The sequence below is a fragment of the Coenobita brevimanus genome, chromosome 76, assembly GCF_032717465.1.
Source record: "Coenobita brevimanus isolate Jiangsu-jjx chromosome 76, ASM3271746v2, whole genome shotgun sequence".
In the NCBI taxonomy this organism is placed as follows: Eukaryota; Metazoa; Arthropoda; class Malacostraca; order Decapoda; family Coenobitidae; genus Coenobita; species Coenobita brevimanus.
Genome location: NC_137029.1, coordinates 1,618,313 through 1,640,532, shown reverse-complemented (window position 1 = coordinate 1,640,532; position 22,220 = coordinate 1,618,313). Strand labels below are relative to the sequence as shown.

At 40.3% G+C, this 22,220-nt stretch overlaps 1 protein-coding gene across 1 annotated transcript in view; it reads right to left on the bottom strand.

The window, feature by feature from the left end:
* Nucleotides 1–22,220, bottom strand: part of LOC145408259 (calcium-activated chloride channel regulator 1-like) — a 369,924-nt gene that overhangs the window by 255,961 nt on the left and 91,743 nt on the right. The window contains exon 3 of the mRNA XM_080279028.1: nucleotides 2,453–3,004. Within this exon, the coding sequence (XP_080135154.1) occupies nucleotides 2,453–3,004 (552 nt within the window). The remainder of the gene's footprint in view (nucleotides 1–2,452; nucleotides 3,005–22,220) is intronic.

Below are 22,220 nucleotides of genomic sequence, written 5' to 3'. Positions count from 1 at the left end.
TAATGGTAGCTGACCCCTACAATACGATAATGTATTATTTATTTTACCACTGCTGCTACCAGACGATTTTATTCAGCTTAAAGGAATCGATTTTATTATGCTTAAGGGAATAATTTCATGCTACAGGGATTATCAATAGCCTTCATTAAATCTGACACTGCAGGGGGCTCTCCTAAGCTGTATGAAATCGTCGACAGTCCGTTTAGCTTCATGTCACAAGGATTCGTAACCTCTTCCAGCTTAGTTAACAGCCACGTGTAGTCATAATGGAGAATAAATTTGGCAAGTAACCAAGAAGTCTCATTCCTGCTTCATAACTAAGGGATATCGAATTAAATGCAACCATGATTTAATATTCACGTTGAGGGAGTGGCCCAGTTTTGTCAGATGAAAATAATTTGGGTATAGTATCAGCGACAATATATTGGCCTGAATTCTCGTTGGTTGAGGAAGCTCCATTACACGTTTCCCTAAGTGATTCATTTTTCTTAATACATCTTACTTCCCTAGTTTGTTACATATATCCTTCCAATATCTATCCACAAATAAGTCGCTAAGGTAGAGGTGTTAGGGAGCTACCTTATCTGACGAAAATACGAGCCACTGACTATTTCCTCTGGAGGGAGTTGTTAAGAGGAGGAGGACCCGGCGACTGACCCACTCCCAAGTCTTTGTGTCATACGGCATTTGGGAAGGGAAATATCGAGCCACATTCCCACCGCCTGTGTAATAAGCAGCCTCGTAACACCTGCGACCTAAGAATGTGGAACAGTTTCTTTAAAATATCCAGTTATCTCCTCCGCAATGATAAGAATGTTCCTGCACTGAAGTCCATTATCTCAGGTGATTATGCGACATGAAACTCCGATGATGATGATGATGATGATGATGATAAATTAGTCTAATATATTAAACCGTTGAAGCCTCCTTTCATTCTATTTCTTCTTACACTTAGCTGATGCAGAAACAGAAGCTCCGAAAAACATGTCCATTAACAGCCCCTCATAGTAAAGTTTTGAAGAACAGAAATGGAAAGTACAGCTCCGGACAGCAATATCGGTACAAGTTTTATTCGAACAACTATGTAACTCTTGCATAATGCTCTGAAAAGTTCCTGGACTCATACGATTGCATCACTGGATATCAAATGTCATCACTCAGAGTCTCTTTAGTGTACTGAGGCAAATCAATCATTTTAGGAGTAACTGAAAAATTTTTAGGTACAGGAGGTAGAAATGTCCTTTTTCGGAAAAGCTACGGACATGAGTAGGGTGGATGATATAAGCAATAGAGAAATTTCTATCTATCTATCTATCTATTGCCAGACGCCTCAATCCCGTTTGGGGTGGCCACACACAAATCGCCTCCAAGTCGCCCTGTCCCCCGCCATTTCACTGCCCTGCTCCCAACTCACACACCCCCCTCTCTCATAAACCTCTCCACCCCATCCCTCCATCTCATCCTCGGCCTCCCCCTCCCTCTTCCCCCTTCCACCTCACTCACATACACTCTCTTCGTCAGTCTTTCACCCTCCATCCTCTCACATGGCCAAACCACCTCAGTCTGTTCCTCCTAACGCTTCCTATCACATCCACATCCACACCACAACGCTCCTTTATATCCTCATTCGTCAGTCTGTCTCTCCATGTGACTCCACAGGCTCCTCTTAAATAACTCATTTCCACTGCTCTCACTCTTGACTTGTGTCCTTCCAACAACGTCCAAGCTTCACTTCCATACGTTAGAGTTGGTATCACAATACTGTCATGTAGTAACTTTTTCACTTCCATGCTCACTTCCCTGTTTCTTATCACTGCTTTCAAAGAACCAGCAACCTTTCTTCCCTGCTGTACCCTTTCAAGCACTTCACCCTCCAAACCTCCATCATTACTCATCACACTACCCAAGTACTTAAACGTACTCACATTTTCCAATTCCTCACCATCCAACCTCGCTGTACATTCACTGACTTCACCTCTCTCAAAGACCATCACTTTACTCTTCCCTACATTCACCTTTAGATTCCGTTTCTTACACACTCTCCCAAACTCATCCACCAAGCCTTGCAGCTCCCCTTCGTCTTCACTCAACAACACAGTATCATCTGCAAACAACAGAACAGGAGGTTTCAAAACACTATCCTCTCTCACCAGGGCCACTCCAACATCCGCTACCCTACCTTGTACCTCTTTTATTACCCCATTATTAACTGTTTATTAACCAAAGGAAAAATTCGTGACTATTTTGTACTTAATATCAAATTGATTATTTTATAGTGGACGAAGGGGTGAAGGAATTGAGACAAGGAAGTTCTCGACTGTACAGTGCATCTTAAGATTAATGGTACAAAACAACGAAAAACAACACCAAATAATAATAATAATAATAATAATAATAATAATAATAATAATAATAATAATAATAATAACAATAATAATAGATAGACACTGACCTGGAGGCTCTGTGGAAGGGCTAGAAGAGAGGAGGTGGCATTTTTGTGAGCTTCTGGCGGCCAGGTGCAGTGGTGGGCATGGTCAGGGTGGCAGGGGGGAGGGCCAGAACGGGTATCAGTACAAACGGTGGCCGCCCAGCGTGGACCCTGTCGATACCAAGGCAGGTAGAGTGGATCTCCTGGATACCCTGCCTCAGAAAAAAGTCCCCAACGGTACTTGGCCCATTCACCGACTAGGACACGACCGGCACGAGTGGCCAGGTGAGCGGAGCTGTTGGCGGCTGCAAGAAAACCTGCCCCAAGTTGAATAAAATCTCCTCTGCGGCCGCATCCCTCGCTCTGCTGGGTCCAAGGGGTCTCGCCGAAGACAGGGTGCGGCGCTGCGACAATGACGTGGGGTGCCTGGGTAGGTGGCGGTGGTGGGTCCCCAGAGTTTGGCAAGTGGCACACCCGAGGGGACCACGCGGAGGGTACGACGATCGTGGCCCATCGAAGCGACAGCAAGCCTTCAGTGGCACCGTGCAGCGCCCTGGACCACTCGTGCAACACCGTCTGATGAGAAGAAAGCAAGAATTAGTCGAGTATTATTATGGTGTTGTGAGTTATTTTAATGAAGAATTATGCCTTAAAAATAAAAAAAAAGTAATTGACGAGATACAGTACAGTTGCGACCCAACATGGACTAAAACTGTTCTATCTCCAAACTTAAGAACTGCTACGAATGTGGCTATACTCGCAAATCTTCCAGCAAGTTAAGATCTAGGTGCAAAAAAAATCACAAAATCCAAATCATAGTGCGAAAAACAAATTAAATTAAGAGTAATTAAAAATTCTGTTTACAGATGAATATTATACTAAACATCTGTAGAAACAACACATGATCGAAACGCTAAAAAGGAAAGAAAGTTTAAGTTATCGTTTCACTGGTGTAAGATGTCACCCTACATCATCAGTATCATTACTTGTCATTATCCTCTCCATCACCACCGTTCTTCGTCCTCATCTCAAGCTCAGCTGCTGCAAATCATTCAATGACCAGCCACACGATATCTAAGAAGTTATTGTGGAATAGACGCACAATATAATATATAGAAGTGATCTTCAATCTTTTTTAATTTTATGCACCCTTACGTGAGACTTTGAGAGACTCGAACACCCAAGCCCCTAGGAAGACCAATTACCAAAGAATTGCATGATTATTTCACTTCAGTACTAAATATTATTTAAAGGTGACAAACAATAACTTAACAAATAGTACGTCTTTTTTTTTGTACATGAAATAAAATATAGTTCCCTCCTGGGTAGTAAAACAAAGATAATACAAAAGCCCATATTTTATCACTAGTTCCTAAAACTTGGCAAGTTGAAAATGTTTTGTTTAGAAAGAAAATATATATCTAATTCATATGCAATAATAAGAATAAAAGTTTAATGCTCCTCACACTCATAACTTGCAATTAAACTCACTAGCATGTAAGATTCGCTACTGCATGCCTTCACTTGATGGCCCCTGCCCAACCAAGAGCCATAAATTTATACCTTATTGCATTATCGTTTTACATTATCTAATAACGGTGCAGTATTTTTTATCTATACAAATTTTAAATATTTTAATTATGATTTTAATGTATATCTTACATTACACTTAATGTTCCCCCTAAGAGCTCTTTTCATACTGTGCGCTCCGATGCACTTTGTGTCATGCACCCCATTATCATCATGTACCCTTTGAAAAAAAAATGATGCGCTTTCGGGGTCACCATGCACCTGGTTGACTATCACTGATATACAGTATATGGCCAGCGAAAATATCATGTGCTGTGTGAATCAAGTAGAAGTATGCTGATCACGTAATGGCAAAAAGGGGTTTAGCATAATCACATACCCTTAGCTCCTTTAACCCGGCGACTATCTTTGTATAATAATAATAATAATAATAATAATAATAATAATACAGAAAAAAAAGTAAGGAAAGAAGATAGTAGTTGTAATAGTCGTTTTTGGTGTTGTTGCTGTTTCCAGTATATGGGTTTGGCAGCGTACAGAGTTACTATGTACATTAACAGACAGACACACATTGATTGACAGATGGATGAACTATGTAAGCCTGATGAAGAAAGATGCCAGTTTTTGCTACTCAAGAATCACAGTGAAAGTCATGCAGGATATACGGCGCTTTCGGTTGTGTAAGTAAGATAGTTTGATGGCTTTGAAAAATAAGGCACCGTGGGTCGCGGATAAAAAAAGTAGAGATAAGACAGATATTGGTGGACTGATAGAACTAGCTACCTAGAATCGGATAAATACCCGTAAAGAATTGCATAACAGTCGCAAAAATGTAAATAAAATAAATAAAGATACCACTTAATTTTACATATTAGGGAATCGCTCGAGTCGATTACTTTAGTTGTATTGTAAGGAGTACACTGTTAGCTTCGTTGCATGTTTTTCTTTGTAATTTTTATGTTTGGTACACGCTAACGCTTTCATCTATTCTGTTTAAACTTTTAGTACAAAGCTTTCATAGGCAACATACGACTTAAATGTATAAGTACTCGTATAATAAATCGCTGAGAAATAGCTGTTAAGGAGACACCAATACCACCTGGAATACTGGCCTGTGTGTCGTTGTTACCTGTACAAATGTGCTGGCGCGACTGATAGGGGAGTGACACAGGACTTTGTGTGAATGCCATATAGTTTGATAATAGAGAAAGTTGTACAATGGTGACGAAATATAAGCAATTTGTATCTCACTAGAGCTTCACTCGAGCCCATAAAATTCAAAGTGTGTCTGGCTCGTTTGTGCAAATTGGGTGGTGAGGGGACACTGACTAACAGAGGAATGTGTGAATGACAGACATAGAGACAGTCAAAGAGTGTTATGTGAGGGTGAAAAACTGTAACATGTTTTTATCTCATCTGTAGAAACAACTGAGCCCATACAACTCAATGTGTCTTCTGCGTCTGTGTAAATGGGCTGGTACTGCTTCCTAGGCCGATAGAAGAATATGTGAGAGTGCCAGACAAGCATACAGATGGATAAAGAAAGAGCTGTGTCAGGATAACGAAGTGTATGCAATTTGCCTTTCAACCAAATCACTTGAATGCAAAAATCAAAGTGTGTCGTGCTCGTCTGTGTAAACGGGATGGCGAGGAGGCACAGATCCATGTTTCCCCGGCTTCGCTCACCTTTATCGACTCTGTTATTGATGTTGTTTTCCCCTGTGGCCGTGTCGCTGCATATGTCAGAGTGTATTTAGCGCGCGCCATCTCTCTCCTCACACACACACTCACATACCTCCACTCCCCTTCCTCTTCAATCACACCCCCTCCCCCCCAACACACACACACACACACACACACACACACACACACACACACACACACACACACACACACAGTTCCCATGACCAGTGCGACCTTCCCCTACCTTTGCCATCACTCCATCCCCTTTCTTTTATCCTCTTAAAAGTCACTGCTCAGTCCCTTCTCTTTCATTCCCTTCACTTATAACCTCCTTCCAACTCTTGTCCTTCCCATCCAATCTCTCCCTCTCTCTCTCTTCCTCTCTCTCATTTCTCTCTCTCTCTCAATCTCTCTCTCTCTCTCTCTCTCTCTCTCTCTCTCTCTCTCTCTCTCTCTCTCTCTCTCTCTCTCTCTCTTCATACCAATTCTCTTTCCATCTCACTGTTTCTGTCGTTTTCTCCATTTTTCGCTGCAAGGCTGTCTCGTCATGTCTCTCTCCTTGTCTTGGTCTAATTCACTGTTTCACAATATCTTCTTTCCTCCTACGTCGTCTCTCCTCTCAAAAAGTCTTACCCTCTTTCTGCAGTTGCCTCTTCCTCCTTCTGTTTTGCTCTCACTGGTTGTTTGTGTGTGTTTCTCTCTCGCTTCGAATCTTTCTGTCTCTTCCTGTCTGGGTTGATGTCTGATGTATTTTTCTTTTTGTGTGAATGTCTCCTTTTTTTGCATCTTTTGTTTTCTGTGGTTGGATAATTTTTTCTCGATACATACTTGCGTTGCTGTGCTTCTCCGCGTCTCTCTTCTTTCTGCCTCGCTCTATTTAGTCTCTCTCTCTCTCTCTCTCTCTCTCTCTCTCTCTCGTTGTTTCTTACCGTGTCTGTGCAATTCCGTTTCCCTAGCTGTTCACCATTTATGTGTGTTTCTCTTTGTCACTATGGAAATCCGCTTAACTGTGTCTTTATATGTGTCTCCCGCTAAGTATCTGTCTTGCAATGCCCCGTCCTGTGTGTCTGGGTATATCTCTCTCTCCTTTAAGATGTTTTGTTATTTGTGGTGCCTGTCCCTGTCCATAGCTACCAATCTGTCTCGCTCCGGAGCACCTTGTCTGGAAAGGTACAACAGTATGCTTCACTGTTTTTTTTTTCTTTTCAGTACATTTCTGCTTCTCTATGTTTCACTTTGCTTGCAAGGGTGTCTCTTTCCTGGTCTGTTATATTTCTGTCACTTTTAATATACTTATGTCTCAATGTGGCTCATTCTGCCTGTGTGGATGTCTCCTACCGTTTATCTCTGCTGTTTGCTTATCTCGGTGTGTCGCAGTCTAGTCTAATGGATGAGCCTCTGCTCCACTGCGTGACTGTTTCAGTGTCTTTGCCTTTTGCTAATTACCGTTCTCATATTTTGCTTGCTCTTTGTTAATCCATGTGACGTTTAAATATTTCTGTCTTTTCCGGCTATCTGTAGGTCTCTTGTTACCAATTTTTCTATGCTTTCCAGTTTGCACTGTCTCGCCGTGACAATCCTTCATTCTTAACTCGTGTGATGTAATTTAATACAAGTTTTCTTCCTTGTCCCTGTCGATCCACTATGAGCCTGTCTCACTGTTCCGCTGTATGTCTCACCATCTGTTTATGTTTTGTTACTGTTTGATTCCGTCTCACCGTTGCTGTTTTTTTTTTTTTTTTTTTTTCCCGGCTGGCCGTCTGTCTGTTGTGGCTGCTTTATTCCGTTCGTCTGTTTTATTGCACTCTCTTCGTTTTTTTTTTCTTTGTTCCATACGACTCTGTCTCCTTTCAATGTTTTTTAATGTATTAGTCTATGTCTCTTTTTACTGTTGTCTTCCTTTCTCTTGAAGTGTTATTCTGCTTGACTCTATATTCTTAATGATGTCTGTTTGTGCCTGTCTGTCTTTTGCACTGTCAGTCTGTCCACTACTCACTTTTTCCTTCATTTTTGTTATTCTCTTTCGTCCATCTGCTTCTTGTCAGCTTTATTCCTATTTCCGTCTTTCGTTTCTGTTTTATCTGTACTTCTTGTCGCTGTGTTTCATGCCTGTTAAGTCCACAGTGTCTCGCTGTACCAGTTATTCTTGTCTCTCGTGACGTAATTTGTGCTTCTATCACACTGCCTTCATTACACAGCTGAATGATTTGTACCAACATACTGCACACTCACAATGAATATATTATCAGTACTCAAAGTGGGAAGTATTGATTCACATAACTCTGTACAATAATTCAAGATTACATTCATGTCGTAACTATGATCGATTTGCGCGGGAAAGAGAAAGGAAGGGGAGTGCTGAGCGTTCCTGTGCCGATTATTACTCCCATAATTGTGAAAAGAAATTCATCGTTGGTTGTAACAGTCTTTTTGCAGGCAGAACAAAAACAAAAAAAAGAGTTCAGAATCATAACACATTGCTAGATCTTCATGCAAGAACAAATTTAAGTTAGTGAATCATTCCACTTACTGTTTTCTTACTCTACTTATACCCTTTATATTTTCTCTATTTCTGTCTTCACCCGCTTTGTTCCTCTTTTTCCAAACTCACTATGACTCACTTCCAAGCCATTAGTACCCGCCTAAATATACAAGCATGAAACTTTAATATCACATTAGTTCGAGTAAGTCAAGAGTGGGACGATTAGAGATGGGATTAAGATTCAGGATAAATGTGTATTGCATAGGCTGGACACACTAACAAATACAGAGATTTGTAAAAGATTTAGTGCATGATCAGAGGGTAACATTGTGTGTGTGTGTGTGTGTGTGTGTGTGTGTGTGTGTGTGTGTGTGTGTGTGTGTGTGTGTGTGTGTGTGTGTGTGTGTGTGTGTGTGTGTGTGTGTGTGTGTGTGTGTGTGTGTGTGTGTGTGTGTGTGTGTGTGTGTGTGTGTGTGTGTGTGTGTGTGTGTGTGTGTGTGTGTGTGTGTGTGTGTGTGTGTGTGTGTGTGTGTGTGTGTTCAATTATGTCATGCAGAGAGAATGGATATGAAGGGGAGGTGAAAAGGATACTTATGAGCCAGTCGTAGCATGGGAGGGGAGTGGAAGGACAGGCGTATGGATGAATGTAGTAAGTGTACATGTGGACACCGTAAGTGAGGCAGAGAAGATGAAGATGCAAGGGAACAGACCAAGAGTAGATATATGGAAAGGTGCTATATGTAAGAAATTTCATCGAACAAACGCTGAACCTCTTTTTCAATTTAATAATCGATGGAGCTGCCTTTAGTTTAGTAGTGTCGTGAGAGCAATTTAAGTACATGAAGTACTTTCTGTGTCGATCGTATGCCTGCAGGATACAACTGAGACTATCGAAGACTTGGTTTATGAGTGATTAGATGTATGGCTACTTTCATTCGGCGGTGTGTTGATAGTTCTCCTATTTTTAGGCCTTCATCTTCCTAATTTTGGATCCTGCCCACCCCACTGATTATGAAATTGGTTACTGATGATGATGATGGACTGATGACATGATTCCTGATGACCAATAGCAGACGACGATGAATAATAACTTATTATCATTATTATTATCATTTTTTCTTCATCTGAAACATTATTCATAAGTTTCTGTAAACATCAACTAAGCCTACCTCCTTTTACATCCGAACAATTCTTCATCATCAACATCTTATGGCTCCATTAGCTCTCTCATTACCTCGCCTCCTGAGATACATTTTCTCCTTTCCAGCTATTCCATCCATTCCTCAGAATCTTTCACTCCTTTCATTCCTTATTTATCATCTTTGATTTATATCCCCTTTTCCTATCGCTCTCTCCCCAGTTTTCTTCCAGGTTCCCAGTACAATCAACAGTGTAATGCGTTACATTTATCGTGCATAATAACGATCACTTTCACTTAAGTATTTTCCATTGCGGATACTCGCTCTCTTCACCTAGGTGCGGCGATCCCTGTGGTCACCTCATAAAGCAGAAGAAGGGCGACACCGGCACAAAGAACAAGGAAATGCCTGCCGTGTACTGATGCTCCGGGTATAATACATTCCAATACACACGCATTCTTGGGCCAAGATCAAATACGACCAGCGCGGCGGGGTCGAGGGGAACGATATTTTGCGTTTATGTCATGACGATGGTGGAGTGGCACAATGGGCGGTCATAACCTGGCCTGGCAAATGGTCCTCAGGCACGCCCGTGGCAGCCAGGGGCCCCAGAGCCGTGCTCAATCGATGTCAGCCAGTGTTCCCCCCTACTGCTGCCTGAGTGCCCCGCAGAAACTTATGGCCGGATAGTATTATGTTCAACTCTATTTTCTAAGAAGGGAAAGGGTGGAGCTGGTGCTTGCTTGCTTGGTTGTGTCATAGTTCAATGTTCAACACTATTTTCTAAGAAGGGAAAAAGAGTGTGTGGGTTTTGCTTGTTTGGTAGCGTATATGTTGTGTATTATGATCAGATCTGTTTTAAAACGAGGTAAAGAGAGAATGTATTGTTAGCTTGCTTGGATACGTACAGTATTTAATATGTTCTACTCCATTTTCTAAGAAGGGAAAGCGTGAAGGTGGTACTAGCCTCCTTAGGTGAAGAAAACTTATGGCGGAGAATATTATGCTCAACTCTACTTCCGAAGAAGGGAGAAGGAGGAGGTAGTGTTGCATTGCAAGCTTGGTTGTGTAACAGTACTATGTTCAATACTAATTTCTAAAAAAGAAATGTGAGAAGTTCGAGTACGCGTCCTTATTTAAGAAGTAACATTACGTTTAACTCTATTCGCACATATGGAAAGGGAGATGATGTTTACTAGATTGTTTCTGTAAGTCAAATGTATTGTGTTACTGGATAAGAACTGACAGAAAATTTTTACTCCTGACTTGCTGGTACTGTACACCAGTCAAGGGCGTATCATTGCAGAGTATTGTATCGACAGTCACTGGCTGTTTTTTTTAACTTTATACTTCAATCACTTCGATTTACTTTATCACGTCGCTCTAACATCAAGTAAACTTATCAATTCTTCTCATCTAATGTTGTTAAATAACTACTTGGCTCACGTTCACGGACAAATGAGCTAAATCATGAGGATCTCGTGAGGCACATGAAGAATAGAAGAGACTTTAAGATAATGGTGAATGATACAGTGCTAGCTGTTTACGGTTTACGAATTAATTCAGTTTCATACTGACACATATTAATCATGAAGTCATAGGAACGTCACGTGTCCAGAGGCAACAGCTGCAAGATCTAGGTATGACATGGAACTGAAAGAAAAGTTATAAAAACGGATTACTGAGTAACGCTGTAACAGTACACTTAATACTCTGCAGGACTCAAGCACCAGAAACTCGAAATATGTGTGGCAGAAGAATTAAGAGAACCATCTTAAACAAATAATTCTCGTACCAGGTGAACAGTATGCTTCTAAGGTGTACTGGACCCATTTTTTTCCCCCACTCGTTTCTCGATTACTTTTCGAGAAACAGCTTCTTCTTGTTCGAGAATATTCTCCTCCAACAGAAATCATACAGGGAATCAAGATATAAATGCTAACTTGTCTTCATTTACCTGACATGAAGCATCGATATATTTCTCCGAGTCACAGCATCCGCTACCTATTATGTCAAACAAAAACCTGTGGAGCAACTTCGCACTTTTCCTTCCCACTTATGTTTTTTTTTTTTTTTCTGCATGCAATGACCGCTTTCTACTGTGTATTTAATTTCTTATCAGAGAACGGCCCAAATCCTTTTCTTGATCTTAAGAAAAAAATAACTAAAGAACATTTCCGAAGGAACATCATTTTTCTTTTCGAAAAACGATCAAATGGAGTAAGACCCGTATATTCAAAGAAAAACAAATACAACCCAATCGCAAGCACTGACCCATGCACTATCGCGCGCGCGCGCACCCGCACACACACACACACACACACACACACACACACACACACACACACACACACACACACACACACACACACACACACACACACACACACACACACACACACACACACACACACACACACACACACACACACACACACACACACACACACACACACACACACACACACTTAAAGACAAATACAAACACACTGACTTATACACACACACACACACACACACACACACACACGGACATACACAAACTTAAAGACAAATACAAACACACTGACTTATACACACACACACACACACACACACACACACACACACACACACACACACTAGCACACGCACAAACATACACATAAACACACACAGATATATACACACAAAAAGACACACACGCAAACACAGACACACATACAGACACACATGCACACAGACACAGACTCTCTCTCTCTCTCTCTCTCTCTCTCTCTCTCTCTCTCTCTCACACACACACACACACACACACACACACACACACACACACACACACACACACACACACACACACACACACACACACACACACACACACACACTCACACCTCACAAATAGTCCAATTAAGAGTTTGTTCAGATGGTCACGACCGGACATGCTGCATGAGAAAAAAAGGTCAAGGCAAAAAAATAAATGAATAAAAAAATAAAAATTGTCCCGGACTTGACTATCATTGTACAGTTGGAAGAAGAAGTTCACCTAATGTTTACCTCTTCTTGTTTTCAGTCTCGTTTCCTGCAAACTACAGTTTTCCTGAGATACTGTAAACTTGGCTTTTTTTTCTGGCCACTTCCTTTTCCTTCCTTTATGATGCGTAATGGGGGTAAATACGGGACATTATAAGTGAAATATTAGGCGAATCTTTATCCCAGACTGTATATGAAACAACAGAAGTACCGTTCTGTTGTTAATCAGGTACTGTATAACATGTCCGTCTTCTCACTATGTTGGATCTGCGTCATTAAGATATAGTCTTTTTCTGGTTACCTTCCGCTGGTCTGTTTCTCGCTGCGACAACTCTTACTCTCAAAAGTTAAATGGGATGGCAGTGAGTGCAGCCACAGCGTACCCTCAGTGTCACGTGAAATCTGTGTGATGCTTCGGGAAGTTGTTCTCGAGCCAGGCTTTACTAATAGAAAGAATCAACGTGAGTCCAATTGTCTGATGTTACGAAGCTACAATTACCAGTATCCTAATGATCGAAAACGGTCGCATTTATAATCTATCCACAATGATTCTTAATAATTATTGGTCCAAAAGAGATGAGAACTGAATCGAAGTTGCACTATCATTATTTACAAAAATTTAGCCAAAGAATAACCTTTCTAACTGTGTCAAACATTATCTTGGACACCTGTGTAAAAGTGTCCAGCATGCCAGGTGTAATAAACGGTGACAGAGAAATTACAAAAATAATCCTAAGGAGATCTGATTCAAAAAACATATTTCAACTCCAGCCTGTTGGCAGGGATGTGTGTGTGTGTGTGTGTGTGTGTGTGTGTGTGTGTGTGTGTGTGTGTGTGTGTGTGTGTGTGTGTGTGTGTGTGTGTGTGTGTGTGTGTGTGTGTGTGTGTGTGTGTGTGTGTGTGTGTGTGTGTGTGTGTGTGTGTGTGTGTGTAATGTTTCAAAGAAAGGTCAGGCGGTAGGGTGATTGACACTGGGGAACATTAAACCTGGAGAACACTGAAAACAAATTCGTTTACAGTTCAAGGAGACGTAGGACTGTCCACTTGATTTCTCCCGACTGAAATAGGTCACACACAACTTACGAGTAAATACTATGTGGTGGCTGCAAGTAACTTCAGTGGATATTCATTATACAGCCAGAATGATACATCTTTCTGTTAGCTAAATTGACCTTCCAATACGACTACGCTTAGCCATCAACTGAGCAGAAAACGATGAGGATTCATGGAAATTTATTGTGTTAAAAAAAAAAAAAAAAATGTGTTACAGTCCTGCGGGAGATTTCGGTGAACAGGTGAAAAAATAGAGTTATATCTATACTGTAGTATGAAAAATGCTGTGTGTGAGTGTATGTATATCTGTGTGTGTGTGTGTGTGTGTGTGTGTGTGTGTGTGTGTGTGTGTGTGTGTGTGTGTGTGTGTGTGTGTGTGTGTGTGTGTGTCCTTGTATGCAGTCTATATTTGTATAACTGTAGGTATGTATGCATTCATAATTACAAACTTCATGAACTGTTTTTGCACCACAAGTTAAGAGCAATCACTACCCAGCAGGAACCTCATTCCTTCCAGCATCCAGCCTCTGTTTTGCGGCAGGAAAATAATCTGATAATAAAGCGATTAATTACACATTATCGCCCCAAAAGCTTCAGCAATACATCATGAACTTTTTTCTGAGGAGCGTCGAGGAGAGATTTGGGGATTTTTCGAAAGAGTTCATTAGTTCATCATCGAATACAGTAGGAGGGAGCCAAGTGATCCCAGGAATTAAGGCAGCTCACCACCTTTAATAATAGAAGTGAACCTGCCAAAACTGGCTTCGCTCTGGAAGTGAAATTGCCAACACTCCTGGCTCTGGAAGTGAATCTGCCAAAACTCTCCTCGTTCTGGAAATCTAACCTGTGCTTGCTCTGGACGTGAACTTGTCAACACCCCCTTCGCCACGGAAGTGAGCCTGCCAACATTTTCCATGCCCTGGAACTGAACCTGCCAACACTCTCCATGCCCTGGAACTGAATTTGACAAAACTCTCCTCTCTCTGGATGGGAACCTGCCAACACTCTCTTCGCTCTGGAAGTGAATCTGCCAACACTCCTTGCTCTGGAAGTGAACTGCCAACACTCCTCGTTCCGGAAGTGAACCTGCTAACACTCTCCTCTCTCAGGAAGTAAATCTGCCAACACTCTCCTCGTTCTGAAAACCTGACAACACTCTGCTCTGGAAGCGATCTTGTTAACACTCTCCTCGCTCTAGAAGTGAACCTGCCAACACTCTCCTCGCTGTAGAAGAGAACCTGTCAACATTTGCCTTGCTCTGGATGTGAACCTGTCAACTCTGTTATACCTCACTCTCAGTTCTCTCCTTCCCATTCGGCTCGGCTCGCAAAATTGGTTTTCTAGTGTTATTCTTCATTAAGAATTTTGTTTCATCATCATCATCATCATCATCATCTACTGCTGTTCATGTGAGTTCAAGATAAGGATAATGATGCAGTAAGTGTCATCATCATAATAATAACTGACATCATCTCTCAGTTTTTATGTTTCGGAAATGCGAACAGTACAGCAAAACGGTTCATCATCATTATTACCATCATCATCATCATCATCATCATCATCATTATCATTATTATAACCAACATCATCTCTACCTCTATTTCTAAACTTGGAGACTGAAATAGTGAAGCATGAAGGTTCATCACCGTCATCATCATCATCATCATCATCATCATCAAATCCTTTACTGCCTCACTACGACAAAACAATATGTGTATTCACCCTTCCCCTAAAGTAAATATTCTTATATTCCTGCTATCGCCAGGAAATTATATTCACCTCATGAGAGACTATGGATGGTGAGGGATTTGCAAATAATATCAATTAAACGCTCCTGTACCTTTAAGCATTACTGTGGCCGCCTACACACGATTTTGCACAACTTGGAAGAAACGTTTATGCGTGACTGACCCTGCGCATTGGGTTAAGAGCCCGTTCTCTGAGGTCCAGTAGTCCACCTCCGTACTATACATCTCCACACGTCACCACTTCGGGGCTAGCATCCACCGTCAATACTAAATTTCTTATATAAGACTGGTGTGCTGGTGTTAGCGGGGATTTTTTTTTTTCCTCTCGACATTTAAGTGAGTCTTATCGAAGATTAGTACAGTGTCTGCTTTAAAGAATTCATACCCTAAACTGGTTCTTGCCTCAGACTGGATTCGAACACTCGTCCACTGAAACAGCAGATCATCTCTACCAACTCGACTACTATCTCCCTCCAGAAGGGGGTTAATGTATTAAAACATTCACACAATGCAACTATTATGCGAAATTAAAATCCCATGTAAAAACTGCCAAACATACTTCAGCCAGTTGGACACGGTTGGATCGTAAAGGAATTAGGTAACTGACATGCAAAAAGCTCTTATGTCAGCTGACACTATTAACGTTCCTCGCAATGCAGCTATCCATTACCTCAGGCCATCACGCTGTCGAATTTATGAAACTGCCCAGGGGAGAGTTAGTGGTCGGATCATCATCATCGTCATCTTCATCGTCACTATCATCATCACCATCATCAACAGAACAGTACTTAAAATTTAGTGAACACAGTATGAAAAAGTCGACCATCCTAAACTCGCTCAAGTCCCGTGAACACTGATTCTTTCCCTGGATACCCCTTCTTCCCGATGATGTCTTCTTACGTAACCTCCCATAAGACGATTTTATATATCACAAGGAAGACGACCTGTGTTGAAAGGGGATACTGAACTCTGTAATGATCACTTTCAGTTGTAAAAAAAGAAAATCCCTCCACTCTAGGTAATATTGAGAGGAAGTAAAAGGAATACATTTAGTACTCCACCAGATTAATAGAGATATATAAGGCAAGAGAAGGAAGATAGTTGACCGTCTCCTTATACCATTAAAGGTCTTCAAAATTCTGAAGTTCTTCGTATAATGTTCAAGTCCATACGAAAAAGATCTGCTAAACTATTCATGTTTTAATATAGAATTAGATTACAGTATTTAAAATTCAGATGGGACAGATTTTCAGAATAATTCCCGATGGTACTTCGTGTCTAAGGATTATATTTTAAGTGGCTTTGGAAATTTCGTAACACCATTTTTGTTTCGATTTATTCAGCATTTTTCTCCCCAGTATCTTCTATGCTACTGCTGCAAACTATGTCCATAATAAGAAGATATAAATACATAAATACATACAGGAGAACGATAAGGTGTAATGTGAAAAGTAAATCGCTAAGGAAGAGATGCTAGGAAGCCTTCTATGTCACGTACCTTACAGTAGGGGGGATTCACACACTGATAACTTCACTTTAAAGGCCCATTAGTGCTTACCGAAATTCCCAACACAGCAATAACCCTCTCCTGTATTTCTGGTGTGAGTTTTAACATTATTCCGTGCGTGGTGTATGGTCATTGTTTTAAGTTTCTCTATTTTCTAGCTTCTTCATTATGCCGTTCAGCTTGACAGCATACGTATTTTATTCCCTTTGCTCCCGTTCGACTTTATTCGGCTCCAGATGGACTCTTCGAACTTAATCACTCTCCTAGTCAGTATCTCATTCTGCATTCTCTCCACATAGCCAGTCGATAGCCAGTAATCCAAGGTCTTTTTTTTTTTTTTCCTCAAATACCAGCGTCCATTAACCCCTTCAGCTAGAGGTCGTATTTATTTTACTCTTGCTACCCACGAAGTATTTTATTCATATTTTATTTATTCATTTTTATTTACTTGGGTGATTTTGTACAGGTTTGAAATAGCCTTCATTCACCCCTCTCATTATATGAGGGTCTCCAGAGATGAAAAAAAAAAAAAATCTTATGCAAGTAAAATTTAAAAATGTATTTCATCCCCTGGTCATTTTTTTTTTCTTTTTTAGGCTGTCTTGCTACCTCCAGACGATTCTCTTCTTCAGCTTGGAAGGGAACGTGTCGAAGTCGTTCATGACGGCTATATCTAACCCCTTCACCTAGAAATGCCCCTTGTTATCTCAGTCAGTTTCTCAAAGGAAGCAAAAATACATTAAAGTGGACGTCATTAAAGCAAAGAAGCCAGCAGCATTTGAATATATTACTTGTTACTCAGCGGCGAAATTCTTACTGGCTGACGTTTGTGACTGTTTAATCCCATTCGGACTTTGGCGATATCTTGTATTTTTCTAGAACCTGGTGATTTATCTGACCTTACGTGAATGTTCAGATGAGAGAATTAGGTACAGCCTTTATTACTTCCCTAACTATAAAGGATAAAGTTAAATTTAAGATCCGGTATAAGGAGTAAAGTTAAATTTAAGATCCGGTACAATGGGTACAGTTAAATATAAGATCTCATACAAGGGGTAAAGTTAAACTTAAGGAGTCATCGTACTGAGGGCTAATGGCTTTCCAAGATACAGCTATCTTTCACTGGACTGCGATTATAAAAGCTACACTACAGTTCATGTGACCATCATACACAGAATAACATTTTTAGACCACCAAGCACAGACAGTAAATATATCTTTCTTTTTAAGTCTTTCCGTGTGATGGTTGTCCTTTTTATTTTTATTTACTGACTCGCTTAAAGGAGGCCTTCGGTGGCCTTCCGCTCTATGTCAAGCCACTTCCTATCTTTAGAAATGAGTCATAACTCGGGAATCGGTAGGATGATTGGACTGGAAAATGTTTTATTCTTCAAGTTAGAGCATTTTAACGGTACCTTGCCCTCAAAAAAAGATTGCGCTACATTCGCCATTTTTGTTGCGTTACGGTAACAAACATACAGAAATCAGATTATAATAATACAGATGGATGTTTTTAGCCACTGCACACTGTTATTCAGCTCATGGAAGACCTCTTCCAGTGAAGGGATTCGAACAACGTCCTTTATACTTACCAATGCAGGGACGTCTTTCAATGCTCTACCCGTGCTACTGCCACACGATTTTAAAACACTTTACGGATCCCTTGCAGTGAAGGAAGAGCGTCCCAGCCATATTAGATACAAAGGCCTCTGTCATCCCGGCCAGTCTCGCCTATCCAAAATAATATAATTTGGATATAGCAAGAATAATTGAAGGTACGTTCTCATGAGTTAATCAGTTAAATGGATGCATTTTTTTCCCTCCTCCCACCATCTGACTGTTTCGGTTAGCTTTCAGGGGGCGTTGCTTAGTAGAGAAGCCTGACGGAGAATGTTATAAATCCTTTCACTATAAAAAAGATTTGCCATCATCGTCATCATCATCATCATCATGTCATCATCAGGCTGAAGTCCTTTCCCACCTAAGGACGAGGTGAAGTGAGATTCACAGAAAAAAAAAAAAAATGAAAAATGGAGAATTAACAACACACTGCCCTTTAAATAGGTCGCACTTATTCACTCACCATTAAGTCCCTAGGAATTCTGATTCCGCCTCAAAAGTATAAACATCTACACTTACGCATTTTCGAGAAAGTTCACCATGGTATAATACGACCAACTAGGAGTATTAATAATTACTTATAAAAAAGACGTTTCCATAGTTAAGGATGAAATAGCTATGTGAACTTACCAAAATTTCATATAGGGTGTGCCTTACAAACTCCCCACAGGCTCAGTAGCCCCGCCCTTCTCTTTTACCTCATGCATAAAATTTCCACTTCACTAAACCCTCCATTTCCTCCCCCTGCATTCAGCGTTCACCCCTTATTTTTTTTTTTTTTTCATATTCCATCTTTAGTCCCTCTGTTTCTTTCCCCTCTAGTCACTCCATTTACATTTACCTTTCATTCTCTTCATATCCTCTTTTTTTCTCTTTCTCGACCAGGCTCATTCTCTCTAAACTATGGGTATATCGTGTGTGTACATATATATAGATAGATAGATAAATAGATAGATAGATAGATAGAGATAGATAGATAGATAGATAGATAGATAGAGATAGATAGATAGATAGATAGAGATATAGATACATATAGATAGAGATACAGATATATATATATATATATATATATATATATATATATATATAAATAAGTATATATATCTATATATATATATATATATATATATATATATATATATATATATATATATATATATATACATACATATATATATGTATATATATATATATATATATATATATATATATATATATATATATACATATATATATGTATATATATATAGATAGATATATAGATAGATAGATTATATATATATATATATATATATTTTTTTTTTTTTTTTTTCATATATTATCGGATTAAGTTTGTATAAAACTACCTTCAGTATTCTTCATTTTTCCATTTTTTTTTGTCCCTGTCTCTTTCTTACCATCTACATACGTCTGTTTTTCTTGTCTCTCATTAACCCTAAATCCTTCCCCTTCTGCTTTTCCTAACTTCTCTCATTTTACTATAAATTACTCTAAATCAGGCCGTCCTAGCTCGACCCGTATTATTATTATTATTATTATTATTTTGTTTACATATCTAGCCAATATTCATTCTCTTCATCTCTGGACCTTTTTCTCCTACTTGTCTCTATCACTCAACATTTACCTCTTTTACCATATTTCTTCTTTGGTCATTTCGTGTACCCAATTTTTCTTTCATTCTCACGAGACCCCCCGCCTTTTTTCTTTTCACTGTATAAAACATTCTCTCTCTCTCTCTCTCTCTCTCTCTCTCTCTCTCTCTCTCTCTCTCTCTCTCTCTCTCTCTCTCCTCATTTCACAACAGCTTCCTCCAAATCAAACTGTCCCACTCCAAAGTTACTGACTTCTTGTCGACCAGTTTTTTATTTTTTTTATTTTTTTTTCTATATTTTTTTAATCACTCTGTCCGTCGATTTTATTCTTCTCTAGACGCCTCTCTTTTCCCTTCGTCTCTCTTCCCGTTCCCTTTACATTTTATTTTTGTTTCTCTTTTCGCTCCGTTTTTCTTTTCAAGGCCGACATATGAAGAATGTCCCTCTCCAGGCTGTCATTCATTCCCTATAGATTCTCATTCCTTTATTCCTTCTGTCTGTCTCTAATTTTATATTCTCTCTCTCTCTCTCTCTCTCTCTCTCTCTCTCTCTCTCTCTCTCTCTCTCTCTCTCTCTCTCTCTCATTTTGTTACAACCTCCACCAAATCCGAGTTCAAAGTTATTGCCTTCTACCCAACCCTCCTAAATTACACAGTCAGGTTAATTACAGCGGGTTAACCGTGGCAGTTACTCTAATGATATACTCTCTCTCTCTCTCTCTCTCTCTCTCTCTCTCTCTCTCTCTCTCTCTCTAGTCTTCTGTATTCCTCTCTCCTGCCTTTCACTTTTCTCCTCTGCATATATTTTTCTTCCCTTCTCTTTCATCCTGACTGCTTCGTTTCTTGTCTTTTTCTTTATCTCTCTGTCATTCTCATACTATTCTCCTCTGTCGCATCCTGACTGCTGTCTCTCTCTCTCTCTCTCTCTCTCTCTCTCTCTCTCTCTCTCTCTCTCTCTCTCTCTCTCTCAGGTTAAATTCAGTGAGTTAACCGTGGCACTTTTTCTGTCCATTTACATCTCTCTCTCTCTCTCTCTCTCTCTCTCTCTCTCTCTCTCTCTCTCTCTCTCTCTCTCTCTCTCTCAGGTTAAATTCAGTGAGTTAACCGTGGCACTTTTTCTGTCCATTTACATCTGTTCTCTCTCTCTCTCTCTCTCTCTCTCTCTCTCTCTCTCTCTCTCTCTCTCTCACACACAAATTAATTGGAGCAACTTAGCCATGGGAGTTACTCTAATGATCAACTCTATTCACTACCAGACTATGGGGTGTAGGGGAGGCCTTGTGCTGTGTCTGGTGCTCTTGGTCCTCAATATGTGTTTGGACTTTTGTTAGCAGGGATTGGAGTCGCCCTTGATGTATTAGTTATGCTTGTTTAGACTACATTTGTGTGTGTGTGTGTGTGTGTGTGTGTGTGTGTGTGTGTGTGTGTGTGTGTGTGTGTGTGTGTGTGTGTGTGTGTGTGTGTGTGTGTGTGTGTGTGTGTGTGTGTGTGTGTGTGTGTGTGTGTGTGTGTGTGTGTGTGTGTGTGTGTGTGTGTGTGTGTGTGTGTGTGTGTGTGTGTGTGTGTGTGTGTGTGTGTGTGTGTGTGTGTGTGTGTGTGTGTGTGTGTGTGTGTGTGTGTGTGAGAGAGAGAGAGAGAAAGATCTAGGAAGAAATTACTCTACTGTTTCTGTCACTGTCACATTCTTCTCTTTTCCATGCTTTCTCGACCCCATCTCACCCCACCAGCAGGTAGGAAAAGGAGGCATGATGATGATGATGATGATGATGATGATGATGATCTCTCCTTCTCTCCCTACCCACCTACTCCCATCCCTCTATACGTCACAACCACTCCCCTGGCAACTTCCTCCTGTCCCATGGCTGTCTGTCTGTCTGTCTGTCTCACTGTCTGTTTCTCTGTCTGTCTGTCTGTCTGTCTGTCTGTCTCTCTCTCTCTCTCTCTCTCTCTCTCTCTCGTTTCATATAACCATCCTCCTTGGCTCGTAGTGGGTGACAGGAAATTATTGGGGTAAAATTATATATGCATTTATTATTGCACTGGCGTATAGAGTCAATCCTCGTCAACCTAAAAGCTTTCGCGTGTTGGCAGGAAAGAGAAAAAATATGTGCATTGTTTTTTAAAGGCTAAATTGCAGTGAAACAGCTCCAGCACTCATGCAGTTTCCGGTTCACTGTTATTAATTCATTTTTAGGTTCGAACTTCTCGTCGTCTCAAGCTTTCCTAACACTTCTCCCAGTACGATTCATTTTACTTCTTTCATATATTCAGCCCATTTTTGTTACTGAAGCAAATTATATTGTTAGTGGAAGTATGTAAATAGCAAGGGAAGTTAACGTGTAATACACATAATCAATTACTAAAAGAAAAGTGCGGCGAAACGTCCATTGCCACCTAATAAATAGCTAAAATAATAGGTGTACGTTCCGAA